Genomic DNA, 16,473 nt, shown 5'->3' with positions numbered 1-16,473 from the left:
ATAAATAAAATCTTTAAAAAAAAAAAGAATGTTAACAAAGAAGACATCAATACTCTTAAACTTTGCCCATCTAGATTGACCAGGTCCAGTTGTAACTGGGATATGGAAAACCCACATAATTTTTAGAAATAGCATCTATAGGCTCAGAGGGCTAGAGAAGATTCAAACAGGGAAGAGAGCTCCATCTAGACAAGCGGGGATGTAGTGTGATCAAATGTATATGATGTCAAGATGTAAGTATCCGGCTCTGATGAAAGGAATGCAAAGGGTCTTCCATGTAAGTGATATGGGCCAACTTACCAAAGTAAAAGCAGCCAGGATAAAGTTGTGGATTTAGATTTGGAGGAGAAGTTGGAAAGCTAAGAAATCAGGCAGTTCCAATATTAAGGGGAACGTGTGCAAGCTTTTTCTCACTGGAAGTCAATGGGAGTAAATGTATTTCCCACAACATCCAAAGCCTATTACTATGGTTTAAAATTCTAGCCTTTAAGAGTAAGTTCTTATGTGTAGGGAGGCATAACTTTCTTGACAGGAGACATGGAGAGGTTCCCCACTACGGGCTTCCTGATGAAACATTCACCTGAATGACTCTGTAAGATAGAAACCACATTTTGCATTTCTACCTTTTACTTGTGTGTCACAAATTTTTAATCATTCAATTCATGCACAGTAATAATTTTATCAACACTCTTTAAGTATCTAAAAGAACTAACGAGTACTTTACTGACTCTTCAGGATATAATGCAAATACCAAGAGTGATGACTTTCACATTAATGTGGAACATAAAGCCTAGAGTTTAGGGAAATATTTAAAACAGGTCTTGATCCAAAAAGCATTTTCTTGCTTCCAAAGCATAGGAGTAAAAGAGAATTTTTCAAGGCCCTGCCATCATCAAGTGACAATAGTGGAAGAGAAAGTCACTTTAACTTCAAGTCTATCTGATTGCATGTGAAATGTCTGACAAAGTTGGAGTTCCCTGTTTTTAATTTTTTTTCTAGTATGGGTCTTCACTAGAACATCATGGCCTATACAGGAAAAAGAAAAAAAAATTAAAAACAGACAGGCTCATTTCCATTCTACATTTCACATGCAATCAAAAAGACTGGAGCAAAAAATAGCTCGCACTCCCATCCTCCCTCACCCCCTTGGGAGCACAGACTGAAGGGAAGATGAGGGTAACCATCCACAAGAAGGAAGCACAGCATCCCTCGCTTCGATTATCATGCAGAATTTTGTTTAAAAGTAGCACTAGGAATACTTTATTGGAAAGAAAATAAAATTTATATTGTCTAAGAGCTCAGATCTGCAAATTTCCAAAATTATATTATCATCCAAATCAAATTTAAAATCTAAATTGATTCTAAAACATCGGGCAGAAAACAAGTCTGCAATTGCCACTCAATGAACCCATATGATCCAGAAAAACCTGAAAGATTCTGGAGGGGAAAAAAAGTTTAAATTTTTACATTTTTCTTTATCACCCAATTAAAGAAAAGGCATAATAAGGCTTCTCCTGAATTATTCAATATCTCCTTGAAAGACAGGGTACATACATATGTTGGTTATCTTTGCACTCCCAGCACCTAGCAATGTGCCCGGGCAAGAGTAAGTACTAAGTAAGTATACGTTGTATTTAAATATTTATTCAACTCTCCATTTTAATTATTTGTATTTAAATTGTCTTCCAAAAAAATGTTTTCTAAATGATCCCTTTGGCTATGTTTCTCGGAATTTAGTTTAAAAACGGCAACAATAGGGGTGCCTGCTGGCTCTGTCCCTGAAGCATGACTCTTGATCTCAGGGTTGTAAATTCAAACCCCACATTGAGCATAGAGATTACTTTAAAAAAAAATAAATTTTAAAAACTCCAACATTAATATTTTAAATCAGTGAGGGATGCCTGGGTGATTCAGTGGATGAGCATCTGGCTTTGGCTCAGGGGGTGATCCTGAGTCCCAGGATCAAATCCCACATCGGGCTCCCCACATGAGGCCTGCTTCTCCCTCTGCCTGGGTCTCTGATTCTCTCTATGTGTCTCTCCTGAATAAATAAATTAAAAAAAATTTTAAATCACGGAAATGAAAAAATGATTTTTTCCTTTATTAAACTACTCTGAATCCTTTAGTACCTCTCTTGAATTCCACATTCAAATCTTCTATTATGGCTAATATTCCATTAAATCTGTGGATTTTAGACCAAGAGATTCTCTAATCCAGCATTCCCCAAAATGTAATCTGTAAAACACTGACCCCTCCCCAAAAAAAAAGCTAACAGGTAGTTCTTGCTGGGGTGGGGGGTTGGGGGGACTGGCAAGAATACATTTCCACGGTCAAAGCACATTGGAAAAAAATCAAGGTTACATGGGTTTTTTAATGAAGATTTTCTCAGAGATTTTCTTAACATTGACGTGCATTATCAAACACCACATGTTTAATACACCATTATTTTTCCACTAGAAAAGTAAAAAAGGGTTGCCAATGACACAATATTTCCTCACACAATGGTTTAAATTGCATCCTGATTAGGGGCACCTAGGTGACTCAGCGGTTGAGCATCTGCCTTTGGCCCAGGGCATGATCCCGGGGTTCTGGGATCGAGTCCGACATCGGGCTCCCCGCAGGGAGCCTGCTTCTCCCTCTGTCTGTGTCTCTGCCTCTCTCTCTCTGTGTCTCATGAATAAATAAAAATCTTTAAATAAATAAATAAATAAATAAATAAATAAATAAATAACTGCATCCTGATTATCAAGATGATAAAAATGTAAGAACAGAATTTATAAAATGTGGTAGTATGCAGTTTCTCAATTTGACAATGGGATCAGTTTTACAGGGTATTAGTGTACCCCAGGTTATAATTTGGGAAACGGCCTTCTAGTCCAAAGCTCTCACGAGGAAAGCAAAGCCTAACAAAGTTACTTGACATGGTCACACACCTGGTTAATGAGAGCCAGGCTCTCTTGTCTGCAGTGTTCCTGCTTTAATTTATTCATTCATTACATTTTGTTCTTGAACTCATGCTTTGTTGTGCTTTAACATGCCCATCTTTTACTAACCCATGTGCTCACATTCCATTCTCACCCCCAGGCCGCCATCCCCCACCCTTACCACTTCCTGCTGATTACATCTACGCATCCCTTCAGTATCCTTCAGAAGAACTGTCATTGCTTCAGATCCTAGTCCAAGAAGCCAGTCTACCATTCTGTGCAGAAAGAGGCATAGTGCTTCTCATTTCTTTCCTCCCTCCCACCATAGAAAGCAAAGGAACAGTGTTTATGTAGAATCAAAAAGCCAGTAAGTATATAACATTGTTCATCCTACAGATAACAAAAGTTGGACCCAAAGTGGCCACCTTTCTCACCAGAATGTACATTCATTAGAAAAGGGGTCACATTACTTACAATGTGGCATTATTTTGATACATAAGATGATGCTACTTCTTTACACCCATTCATTCATTCATTCCACAAATATTTATTGAACACCTATTATGTGACAGACACAATTGTAGTTGCTGAGATGTAATATAAAGAGGCAAAAAAAAAAAAAAAAAAAACTGTCTTTCGGGAGCTTACTTTGCAGGAACCAAGGATTTTCCTACATTAGAAATCGATTTTGGCCAATCAAACTCATCACCTTTCCCAGACATATTTAATGTCCCACCCCCTCCTTTTTTAATTTTTCCGGTTTATTCTCCCTTACAGCCAGGAATTAAAGACGAACGGAATATTAACACCTGAGTGTTATATCTAACTGTGAAAGATTTGATAAGACTGTTATGTCATTCTCAGTTTACAAATGAAGAATAGGAATAAAAGGCCCAAAACAGATTCATGGCGCCAGAAAGCAGGCTGGTAGTAGAAACAAGCTATAGTAAATACAGACTAAGCTTCCGATCTGTTTCTTCATCAATACCAATAACATGACAGCAAGCTCTGTAACTTACTATGTTATCTAAAATTTGCACAAGAAATATTAAAATATTAATCAAAGTGGAATATAATATCAACAGCTGTCTCATTCTGTGAGCCAAAATGCACTTCCACAACAAAACAAAATCTTAAAAGCTATCACTATAGAATTTTGGATTTTTCTCTGCTTACTTAAAATTCAAATAATCTAATTATTTAAATTAGCACTCCATTCTTTGTTTGCAATTATGTAGCTGACAATAATAAATATGTTGAGTGTTGACAGAAATGCTTATCATAGTAGTTAAGTAAATTTAAATTCTATAAATGTATAGTTCTTACAAATCACCTAAATAACTGATATCTTTGTCATTTCCTGGCATATTTTTTATAACCTGCATCTTTAAGTGGCTAATACAAATGTAAATATACTAAGTGTAAAAAAAGAAAAGAAAAAAATTAGGGAATTGAAATAAATGAATGGAAATGTTAAATTTTTATTTTTTTTTTATTTTTTTTTTTTGAAATGTTAAATTTTTAAATAAATGGTTGATTTTCAATGCAAGGACACAAAAAGTAATCAGAAATAATTTGCCATTGCATCTCAGTAAAATCCTTTTTAAAGCATTTTAAAATAAAATGTATCTAGCAAAAGCAGTCATGAGAAATTTGTTTAGTATAAAGCTATAAATTGGAAAAGATGGACAATGACAATTCAAGTATCTAGCCTCAATCTTAGTGAGTCTTTGTGAACTGCCATACGGGCCTCATTCCTTCATTACACACATTTGCTGAGAGCAAAAGGTGGCTCAGGCTTATTTGAATAAATCCTTCTATAGGATCTGATAGGTAACATTCTTGTGAACATGTTTAGATAGACAAGTATCTAATAACTCTACTTATAAAATTCCCCCAAAGTCCATACTGTCTAGATAATCTAACCCTGCAGAATTATCATTTGTTTTCAGAACTCATAACACGTTTTATATTCTTTACAGTCATTGTTAATTAGTTGACCACTGAATTTCTCAAACTAAAATTTGTTTTATCTTTTGTTCATGCCCATTTTTATCTCTGTTTCTACTAGATGTTGCTACATACTTTATAATTATTAATGTATATATGAAGATTTATTCCATATTTAACAAAAAATTAACAAAATCCACATTTAACAAACCATATGCCCAACACCTTATTCATACAGATGTACTGTTCCGTAATAATTTAGCCTTGTGCACAAATAATTTTTAAAACTCATGAGGTAATTAGATGTCATACAGCAAGTTTTCAACATTAACATTAAAACTTTATTATACCATAGAACTACTAAAACATTTTGTTTTAGAAAAAAAGTATATAGCTGCATCAGAGTACTGATTAATCAACACTTTAAATATAATTTTTCTTAGTTTCCAAAAACATTTTAATTCATGTAAAAAATGATCCAGGCTTAACAGTCAACATGTTAAACTAGTAACATTTTCAAGAATCTATGAAAATTCAAAGCATAGCAAAACAAAATGTGAAATTTTCTTTCATTCTTGGGTGGTCTGCTGAAGAAAACTTAGTTGCATATAACACTATAAATTACTGTTAAATCAGCTATTTGGTTTTAAGATAAGTTAATTTATGAAAACTTGTTTTAGTTTATAGAAAGTCTACATGAAAGACAATTTCGATGAGATGTCCAAGCATAAGAGACTTGGAGTCCTATTGAAAATGGAAAAAGGTTTTGCACTCTACAAATATTGTTTGAACATAATATAAGCAGAAAAATTTGTGGTTTGTAAATCCATATGTTCTTAACTGGATATTCTTTACATACTTTTGTTGAAGTTTTCACAATGCACCTATGTGCTAATCAGTTTACGTGCATGCTGTGAAAGAATGTAAATCTAGTGCCATCTACCGGAAAAAGTGGGTACAATTCAATCAATTAATTGCAAATTATTCTGTGAATTACGTGAGTTGAAATTTGTATGTCCATTTTTAAATACTATTTTTTCTTTTCAAAAAAATCTCCCCCAAAGCCTTTTAATATGATCAAAGAAGTTGGGTAAGATGAACATGTAAGACAATGGTGAAACAGAACAATGGTGGGCATTAATCTAAACAGGTGGGAGAGAATTCCATTGGTGGTATCAATAAAGAAATCAGATATGCTATGTTCTAATCAGTTTTTATGTTGGCTTCATGTGTATCGTTTAGAACACAGGTTCTGAACCTGTGGTCAAAGAGCCCTCCCTTAAGGGTTTCTCAGAACATCTAACCCCCAAAAGGAAATTATGTGAAAAATTGTGTGTAGGTACCCAGATGTACTTTCTGGGGGAGGAGAGGCATAACTTTAATCAAAGAATCATGGAGATGGTTCATCCTTTCAATTGAAAAGAATTCAATTCTTTTTCTTTCTTTAAAAAAGGTACATAAATATAACATCAGATGCCATTAATGAACTACTGCCAGTTCAAACTTGGATAGCAGTTATTCTTACTTATGGATGTTGCTTTGGTGCATGTCTGTTGTAGTTACTCTTTACAAATGGAAAATTTAAAGCATAACAAACAACATTAATTTGCTCCAGAGAAAAGTGATCAAGAGATCCGGAATTCTTAATTCTCATAATAAGCATAATGTGTACTTATTCCCTTCCTCAAATAGTTTATCTACCACCAAAACTCAAACAGTTTGAGAGAAAAAGTAAAAGCAAGTCTGGGTATTCTACAATGAATCCATGTTACTACTTTTTTGCTTTTGGTTGGGCCACAATGTGTTTTATACTGATGATATCAACTGTATTGTATTAAATGCAACAAAGCGAGAAAAGAGATGAGAAATTGTTTTTTTCATAATGTATTCAAAAGGCAACCAAACGATGAACTTTACTTTTCATCTTCCCATGCAAAAGACTCTCAAATAAATTTGTACTTTCTGTCATAGCTACCACTTCACCTACATGTAAACTTTCCAAATGTTTATTCATTCGTTTAACAAATGTTTATTAAGTGCCAGGCATTGTGCTAAGCTCTAGAGAGCTCTAGTAATATAGATGATAGCCTGACTCGCAAACACCACTTGAAAAATATCTCTCTTTAAGACTTCTATTTTCTATGTTAGGATATTATGATATCTTTACAAACTACATAACAGCCATGTGGCTCTTCAATTCAGGATGACTGTTAAATCCACCAATGAAGTCAAGTAACAACCGCATGGTATGTGTGTGATGTTAGAGAAAAGTATAATTTATCACTGTAATTAGTACTATTTAGACAAATACTCTCTCACTTGGCTGAAAGCTACCATGCTATCTACCCTAAGCTACAATTAGACTTAATTTTTATCAAGCACTGAGACTATGTATAAAATTGTGCTTCCTAATCCCTCCTTAGATAATGCTTCCGTCTTGATTTAGTGGTAAGGAATTCTAATGTTCAACTGTGGAAAAGATTTCTGTCCTCCCACCACAACCTAGCAGATTCTTCTATAAATTCCCAGCCATTAATTAAGTACTGAGTTTCCAGATTTGATTAAGCCAAAGCCAAAAGTAAAAAACAAATAACAGTTAATAAAATCACAGGATCCCAGAACTGAATATATGATCTAATTTGAATTCTTTGCTTTAAAGATAAAGAGACTGAGATCCAAAGAGGTTTATGGTCATGTTCACGGTCACACAAGTTAACGACAGGGCTGTGGTTAGGGTTTTCTGACTCCTCTCCCAGTGCTCTTTTAATACAAAATGAAACTGTTATAGGAAATTAAGAAAAAATTCTGAGACAGAAAGAAATTACCTTTAATTACAAACATGAGTGAACCATAACTCAGATGCACTTAATAAGCTCTAAATTAAAATTATGCTTTATTAAAAAAATAAGAAGTAAAGGAAGTCAAGGCTGAAAAATGATAGGTCACTCTTTTGGGATATGGCCTTCATACAGGTCAATCCAGTTATAATCAATTTTAAGAGCCTGTTCCAATTACTTTTTAGTTCTGGAATTATTTTGTATTGAATAATACCTGAAATTAGTAGAGTCCTGGCCAAGGGAGCAGAAATCTTTTTGATTTACAGAGATTTTTGTTGTAATGGGTTTTGACCAGGGAACAGTAAATTAAAGCAAGACTCCAGACTTTTACCTTAATTTCCTATATCTCCAATTTTGACCTCTTCCCTTCCTACTTATACGAAGTAATAGAGACTAGCATTCCCATTTCAACTTCACTTTTATTTTTCAAAATATAGTTTGTCTCATTACTAATTCTTCAACATTCCTGTATAAAATTCTATTAGAGAATTGGATGGTAACAATTTTACTAATATCCAACTCATAAAATATGTAAATGTTGGAAGACTGACTTTCACAGAACTTTGAAAAGTAAGTGGTGCTTGAAGACTAAGGCATTATGGAGTGCTATTTCTAGCCAATTCCTCTATGAAATTAAAATGGATTTGCAAGCCAGAAAGACAGACACTTTGGGCTTCCATCAGTACTGGACAGTAAGAATAAAAGAAACGTGCTGTATATTTATAGGCCTTGCGTTCTGGTTCAGCAGGATGTTTAAGTAAAAGAGCTAAAAACAACAGATCGAGATGGTTACTTCTCAAACAGAAAGTGCATTTGTAGTTTCTATTAAAGGGAAAATAGTTAAATGAAGGATGGGACATATCTAAATGTTCTTAAAAGTCTATTATACTAGGAAAATACAAAGATAGATAGATGACAGAGAGCTACAGGTATCTATAGTGAACTCAGTGAACAATTCTATATGGTGGTTACTAAATCCCAGCCATTGTTCTGTGCACTTTTCACATCCTAATCTATCTCATCCCCACAGCCACTTTTCGGATGAATACTATTATTACTCCCATCTTACAAACAAGGACGCCAAGGTACACAGCTAGGTAAGGAACAAAGCCAGACTTCAAATTCAGTCAGCCTCCAGAACCTGTGTGTTTAAGCACGGCACGGCAATGGCTTGGGCATCGCCAGCTTCGTTGAATTTATCTTTGAGCCATTTTGATACCAAAGTTTAAAGACACTTATACCTCAATTAAACAATTTCATTATGAAATCCGTCAATTCCGTGATTCTAATATCTTGAGGAATACACCATTAATTAATTTATTTATTAATAAGGTGATTCCATAAATACTTAGCCTCCTCTGCGTATAGAAAACTCATGTTACAGAACACTACTGGTGCTCTCGCACTTTGGGGTTTTTGTCAGTGGAAAACATGGCTATGTATAAACTAAATAACTTTCATACTCCCACTGTCGTAGATGATATATAGTTGGGAAGAGGCTCCGCATGGCACAGGGCCTACATTGATGGATGCTCTCCCTCAAGCTCATGCACAATTCAGCAGGTAAACCTTGTCAGTTCCACAAACTGATAATCTCTCAAGTCCGTCTCCCTTCTTTGTTTTTTGGTCTGGTTTTTTGGGGCTTGGGGGGTTCTTTTGTTTTTTTCTGTGGTTTTGTTTTGTTTTGTTTTGTTTTGTTTTGTTTTGAGAGAGAGGGCAAGCAAGGGAGGGGCACAGGCAGAGAGGAAGAAAGAATCCCAAACAATCTCCACATCCAGCACAGAGCCCAACACAGGGCTCCATCTCAAGACCCTGAGTTCGTGACCTGATCCGAAATCAAGAGGTAGGTGCTTAACCGACTGAGCCACACAGGAGCCCCCATCCCCCTTCTTTCCAAACCTCCTGTAGTGACCACTGCTAAGGTTCTCAGCATCTCAAGAGTCCCTCCAGCCTCAAACTCCTCCAGTGTTGTCTGTGGGGTCACTGCAAGGGCATGGGTGGCTCAGAGAGGCAAAACAATTGAGAATCATTGGGGCCCTCATGCATCGAGCTTCATTAGCCTCTCAAGTTATCACGAATAAACATAAAATCCATGTTATAAAACAACAACAACATGTGTTTACTATTTAAATACAGCTTCAAGACAAAGGCTTTAGCCACCCTTCAAATCAAGTTGCCATCCCAGCCTTCTGGAACCAGCACTGACCTTCCTCCACTATACTTAATTAATATTCCTTATAAAATGCAAATCAAGTCATGTTATCTCCCTTTCCTCCCTTCCCCGAGTCTTAAATTCCTTAAAACGTCATAGAAGGCATTTCGTGATTTGGCTACCTTCCCTCCTTCCCTCTAGCACTTGCCCTTACCCACCCGATCTAGCCAGATTAAATAACCTGTATCTCACTGAACATACCTTGCTCTTGCAGGCCTTCGTGCTTTGCCCATGCTACTCCATATCCTAGAGTTGTCCTTCCCACTCTTTGGATAACTGATTGAAATTTGGCTTAAAAACTAAATCCTCCTTATGAAGCCCTCCTTTAAACTTCAGAGACCTCCCCTCCTTTACAAAAATTTTTCCCCTGGGGCTCCTAGGTGGCTCAGCAGTTTGGTGCCTGACTTTGGCCCAGAGCATGATCCTGGAGTCCCAGGATCAAGTCCCACATCTAGCTCCCTGCATGGAGCCTGCTTTTCCCTCTGCCTATGTCTCTGCCTCTCTCTGTGTCTCTCATGAATAAATAAATAAAATCTTTAAAAAAAAAAAAAAGGTTGTCCTCTCCAATGGCCCTTCTATTTAAAAAAAAAAAAAAAAAAGAAAATTTTCCCCTAACCAAAGAGCTAGGACCATCCTCTTCTCTGAATCCCCCTAACATCCTAGGTATAAATACCTTTTCTTTATTTAGTTCTATCACCATACACTTCAATGGTCTTCACACAGTGCCATTTCCACCTTGTGCTAGTGAAGAAATCGCCTTGATCTGGTTTATCATTGCATCCTCCTCACTGCTTCACACAATGCCTGGCACACACAGTTAATATTCAACGAATGTTTAACAAGATAGAATTCAATTCTCTATACAATATAGTAATAGAGATATGTACACTAATAGAAAATATAAATGATACTGAAAATAATGTTCACAGAAAATATCTGACCATTGTGATTTTCATAATAAAATCTAAAATATTAAATTTACACCCTAGGCACATAATGAAATTTGGACTCTCCTCCCTCACTTGAGTACATGCTTAAAATCACATTTTTAGAAAGTGTAGTGGTTCTAAATCAAGAACCAGCTGATGCATGCTATATTTGTTCTGTTTATTTCATCGTTAAGTAGAACATCATTTCCTCTTAACTATAATAAATAAGTAACTAAAGTTGTTCGTTTTCATTTTTCCTTTCCCAAAGTCATTGCCACATGTGGAATGAAAGGCATTTTCATTATCCTTGAACAAGATGGAATATCCTATTTGTGTGATTTGGGGCAGTTTCTTATGAAGACTGCCAGCCTCTTGTGAACATTATGATTTTCAGATGTGTAGTGTGCATTAAAGAACAAGAAGATATCATGAAATATTAGTGACAATTACAGGCCAAACAAGGAAACTGGACAATGTTTCCAAGGGTTGTAAGGCTTGTGGAAGTGAATGTTAGTCAAAGTAGAGTGGTGATTTATAACCAATTTCCGTCTTCAAATTAGGGCCCAAGTGAAAGAATACGGAATTTAGCACAGCATTCTGGTGTATCATTTCCTGCAGCAGAAACACCCACCCAGACCAGTGCCCTCACTAGGTACAGGACAAGAAGCAGCAACCTGAGGGAAGCCCACAGGCTCGCAGGGCTACTGGCTGGCTCTTTGTCACCAAATGCAGCAGGTTGAATGCAGACATCACTGTGATATCTTCACCAACAGAACGAAAGGCAATGAACAGGCGCAAGAGCTGAGTAGGAGAAAAAAGAAAACAAAAACAAATTAAAACATCACAAATGTTAAACACATTCATCGCACAATTGATGGTTACGGTTTTCTCAGGAACTGAACACATACACACAATGGTGATCAAGTTCAAATGCCTATTCTCCAGGTGGTGAGCTTCTTTTCAACCTAGACTTATTTATGTCTCATGAATAAAATACACACGATATAAATGTGTAATCTGTGAACACATTTTGCAAGAGGTCAGAAAAGAGACCAAGTTTAAAACATTTGAAAAGAATTAGCATTTATGGAGGGAGCTCGTACCACGTGACAGGAACTGTCTGGGGCCCAATATACACATTGTATCATTTAATTCTTACAATAAACCTAGGGGGTAGGTTTTTATCCCCCAATAATATGTGAGGAAATCGAGGCTCAAAGGCCCAAGGGCACAAAAGCAAATAACCAGTGGAAAAAAAGGATTAGAAACCTCTGCTGTATCTCCCTGCAAAGCCACGTCCTTTCCTTACACCCTGCTGCCTCCTTCCAGCAATTATTTGTAAATCTCTCTCCCTGTAGAAGACTGTAAAATATTGTAAGATTAAGAGATTCCTTTTGTTAGAGTTTCTTTTTTCTGGTCCTTTTTTTTTCTTTTTTTCTTGGGGAACCAAATAATCTACAAACAACTAGGAGACTTCACTTTAGACAGTGCAAGGCGTGAGCAAAGCACAGCAAATGGGAACTTTCGTTCCATTTTACCATTTATAATTCCAAGGTCAACTGTGTGAATAATACTTACAGCCTCGCCTTAAGAAGAGTAAAAATGTTTTGGAAGGTTTGGGAAATGAGACTATGTGTTAGAATCTCAAAATTGTGTTAAGTGTTAAACCTTGGGGAAAAAATAAAAATAAACTAAACTAAAATAAAATAAAATAAAATAAAATAATAAAATAAATGAAATAAAATAAAATAAAATAAATAAATAATAATAAATAAAATAATAAAATAAATAAAATAAAATAAAATAAATTAAATAAATAAAATAAAATAAAATACCTTGGAGAAGAGCTGTTAGGATTTTCTTAAAGTTCTGTACGATCTTTAAATCGCTAAAGCTTAACTTTGAATGATGATGGAAAATACTCATGCTGACTTGTAATAATCTATTTTAAATTGGCATTATAAGTGACCTTAACCACTAAATGTCCAAAAATGGATGTAGAAGGAATGCCTTATTCATTTCCTGGCCCTCCTCCCCCCCCCACCCCTGGAATAAAAGTCTGTTCCTGGTCTCTTCTGACATCTTTGAAGAACAAACACATAATAAACAGGAATAGATTTTCCCAAATCACTCTGGAGTGTATCTGACGGAGAGCTGCTTGTATTAACATACCTGAACTCTGACTTCTCCAAACTAAACTCACGACGAAACTAAAACATTTTTGTGTTACCGACTGGAGACAAAAGGGAGGAAGAGGGAAGGTGAGTGTCACGGTGCACAGCCCCCGAGAACCACTCAACATAAATAAACATGTCATTTTCACGAGTGACTGCAGAGCCGGGGAAAGAGCATTCCTTTGGAGCAGACTACTGGCTAATAAAAGATCAAAGGTCTATACCTCACAACGCTATAAATAAAAATGTATTTTCTTTTCCTTGTGACCTTCTCCGAGAGGAATGGAGTGCGCACGATAAATGCAATCACTTAGCCAAGCTGCAGCCTCCTCGTGCTCCCCCGGCTGACCATAAAACGTCCTCCTGTCCTGTTTCATCAGCGGCTGTACCAGGCGGCCTGCGCGCCTCCCGATGGCCTGGGCCATCTGGCTTGTGTCAAAGCCGGCGCACAGGAAGAAAGGGAGTGATGTCACTCCACAGGTCAGGCAAAGAACAAAGATGCATTCTACAATTAAAAGCCGAGAGCCTCAAATACCAGGGGCCCCGCCAGCGTGATATGCCTGCGTGATTTAGCATCCAGGCGCCTGCACCGATTCCTACCCAAATGGCCAGGGCTCCATCTAGTGGCACCTTACTTTTGCCCGGTCTCCTTTCAAAGCGAACCCAGACGGAGCTGGCAGTGGGCACCAAGGATGCATGGCCGCCCAAAGGATGGCGAGCTGGCAGGGCAGCTCGCCCTTTGCACTCAAGGCCGCAAAAAGCAGGATTCATCCCAACACTGTCCGTGTCAAAATCCTACAAGGCACACGGTTCATAAGCTAAGCTTTGCTATTACCCTAATTTTTTTTTTTTGATGCTTTAACCCTAATGATAGCAAAAAAAGAAGCTAATTTTGCAAAATGCATGTAAGGTGACCTCACTCACACACCCCTCTGGAGATACGTCGCTAAAATGTGAAGTGAGAAGCAGTTCTAAGAGATGCACGCGTGCGTCTGGATGCCTCAGTGAAATCCGACTCACAACCTCATACACGTCAGTGGAACAAGACAATCGTAGTTATTGATATGGCTCTCATATGGGAGGTGCGAGCAACCCTTCTCTAGAACAGAGAAACGTCTTTATGCTGCAATGGTTTAACGAAATCAATTTTTAATGTTTTTCCACTTACGTTTGCAACAAATGAAACGAAGCATTTGACAAAGAGATCTAAAATACAGAACACATTTGCACGAGAAGGTGGGCTTCACAGTGGATGTGTGTGAGTCGGGGGTCGGATGGCCTGGGTGGGACCCTGGCCCTGCCCTAGCAGCTGTGTTACCTTGGGGGACCGGCTGACGCCCTCAGGGCCTCAGTTCCCTTAACTCTACAGTAAGTGACTTGGTAAAAAAAGCCCTTGGAACAACTCCTGGCACACGCTATATGCTCGGCAAATGTTAGCTATTATTATTATTTACATGTACAAACATTTGCTATATTTTTGGATTATATGAATTAGAGATTTCTAACCATCCATTTACACCCAATCCTAGTTAGAGGTAGCAGGCCAGTCTCTGAAGACAGACTCTATTTTAGGCCACAAAACTTACTACTCTTTGATGTATTTCCACAGTAAATATTACCCTAGTGAAAATGGTAGGATAAAGATATCCTACGGATAACCGTTGATGAAACTTTTGGCGTGTGCCAGGCACTATTCTAAGCACTTCAATTTATTAGCTCCTTTAATCCTCACGGCCTTATGAGGTACATACTATTACTTTCCATTTTTAGACGTAGACACTGAAGCATAGGGAGGTTATGTAATTTGACTAAAATCCTACAGCCACTGAAGACCAGGGCCCTTAAGTAACTGGACTGAAGGATTTAACAGATATTGACACAGGCCATCTAGTTCCAGGACCCAGTGCTCTTGACCACGACACAATGGCAATGAGGAGTCGGAAGCTGTCCACTCAAAATACTGGCTCTATGTTTCTCTACTAGAGAATGTGACTGATAATAAACATTTAATAAGGATTCAATTGATTCAAGAAGATTATTTGAAGATTCTCTTCCTTGACACTGAGTGAAACAAGTAAGGAGTTAAGGAAGAACATTCCCAGATTTCTAGATTTGCTCTTTCTGTTCCACCAGATGCAACTTCCTTTTCTCTTTCACTTTCAAAAATTTCCTCTAAACTCCTTGGATACACTTTAGGATATCTCCTTAAAGATGCCTGGAATTGACACCACTTGAATATACCAAAGCTTCAATATGTTGCTAATGTAGTACTTTTGAGGACAAAAAACCCAACAGCTATACACCCCCACTATGGCCTGAAAAAAAAAAAAGAAAAAAAAAAAAACCTCAAGTTTCAATTTGGCAGCTTTCTTCCTTTTACACTCCCTGAGCCGCCTGGGTGAGGACCCTAGCCAGAAACAATCCTAGCCCAAAAAGAGGCAAAGGAAGCACATGCATCTGAGGGGTGATAATCTATGAGGAAAGAATTAGCATTAAACACTCTGTAGAAATTAGCACTGAGTGAGGACCACTCAGAAAATCTCTAATTCCCCATGTTTATCCTCAACTTCCTCACTTTTGTTTTGCCTTTCACCCAAATAATTGCCTAGGGGAATAACATTTATAAATAATCAACATTGTTATGTTTTAATGCCAGACACACATCCGATGCATCTCTCTAGTTTCCCAGGGTATGCAGCACATCATTTTGAAAATAATCTGGTGGTTTAAAAACAATGACTGACCAACAGCTAATGAGCAGTACACACTATATATTAAGAATATAATTAGATTACATAATTGTCTATAATTTCCTGATTAAAACTTCTTGATGAGGGGCACCTGGGTGGTGCCTGAGCACCTGCCTTCAGCGTCCGCCTTCAGCATGAGCTGAAGCGTTGCCTTCAGCTCAGGGCATGATCCTGGAGTCCCGGGATCGAGTCCCACATCGGGCTCCCTACAGGGAGCCTGCTTCTCCCTCTGCCTGTGTCTCTGCCTCTCTTTCTGTGTCTCTCATGAATAAATAAAATCCTTAAAAAAAAAAAACTTCTTGATGATTCCCCAGTGCATATTTCAGGGTTTCCCAAACCATGTCCTGAGAAACAGGAGATACCTTCTCAAACAAGTCTGTAGTCAAATACTATAGACATGCTATTCAAGAGCTATCCCATATAAAAAATCCAAGAGGCTTTGTAATAAATATCTGCTTGTCTCATTGGGTGCCTCTCAAATGGTTGTGACCACAGAAAAACCTCCACGTCTTTCTTCAGTCCATATCCTTACTCCTCCTGTCACCACTCCCAACCTCTCCCATTCCGCTCCCCACTGAGGGACCACGCATGCGATCACATTCCCAACAATCTCCAGGGCACTGATGGCTTACGTCTCTGTCTCCCTCTTCTAGAGCATAAAATTCCTAAGCACAGGGACAGTATCTTTCTCATCTTT

General features: G+C 37.4%; 1 protein-coding gene across 4 annotated transcripts in view; it reads right to left on the bottom strand.

Annotated features, from left to right (window-relative positions):
• Nucleotides 1-16,473, bottom strand: part of MSRB3 (methionine sulfoxide reductase B3) — a 176,469-nt gene that overhangs the window by 134,545 nt on the left and 25,451 nt on the right. For 3 of the 4 annotated variants that reach the window (XM_025476706.3, XM_035696606.2, XM_035696602.2), the window contains exon 2: nucleotides 11,527-11,653. The exons of the other annotated variant lie outside the window; for it this stretch is intronic. In XM_025476706.3, coding sequence (XP_025332491.1) covers nucleotides 11,527-11,602 — 76 coding nt within the window. In that variant the 5' untranslated portion in view covers nucleotides 11,603-11,653. The remainder of the gene's footprint in view (nucleotides 1-11,526; nucleotides 11,654-16,473) is intronic. 4 annotated transcript variants of the gene reach the window in all.

This window comes from Canis lupus, chromosome 10 (assembly GCF_003254725.2).
Source record: "Canis lupus dingo isolate Sandy chromosome 10, ASM325472v2, whole genome shotgun sequence".
NCBI classification, from domain to species: Eukaryota; Metazoa; Chordata; class Mammalia; order Carnivora; family Canidae; genus Canis; species Canis lupus.
The sequence above is the reverse complement of the archived record's forward strand: the minus strand, read 5'-3'. Positions and strand labels throughout refer to the sequence as shown.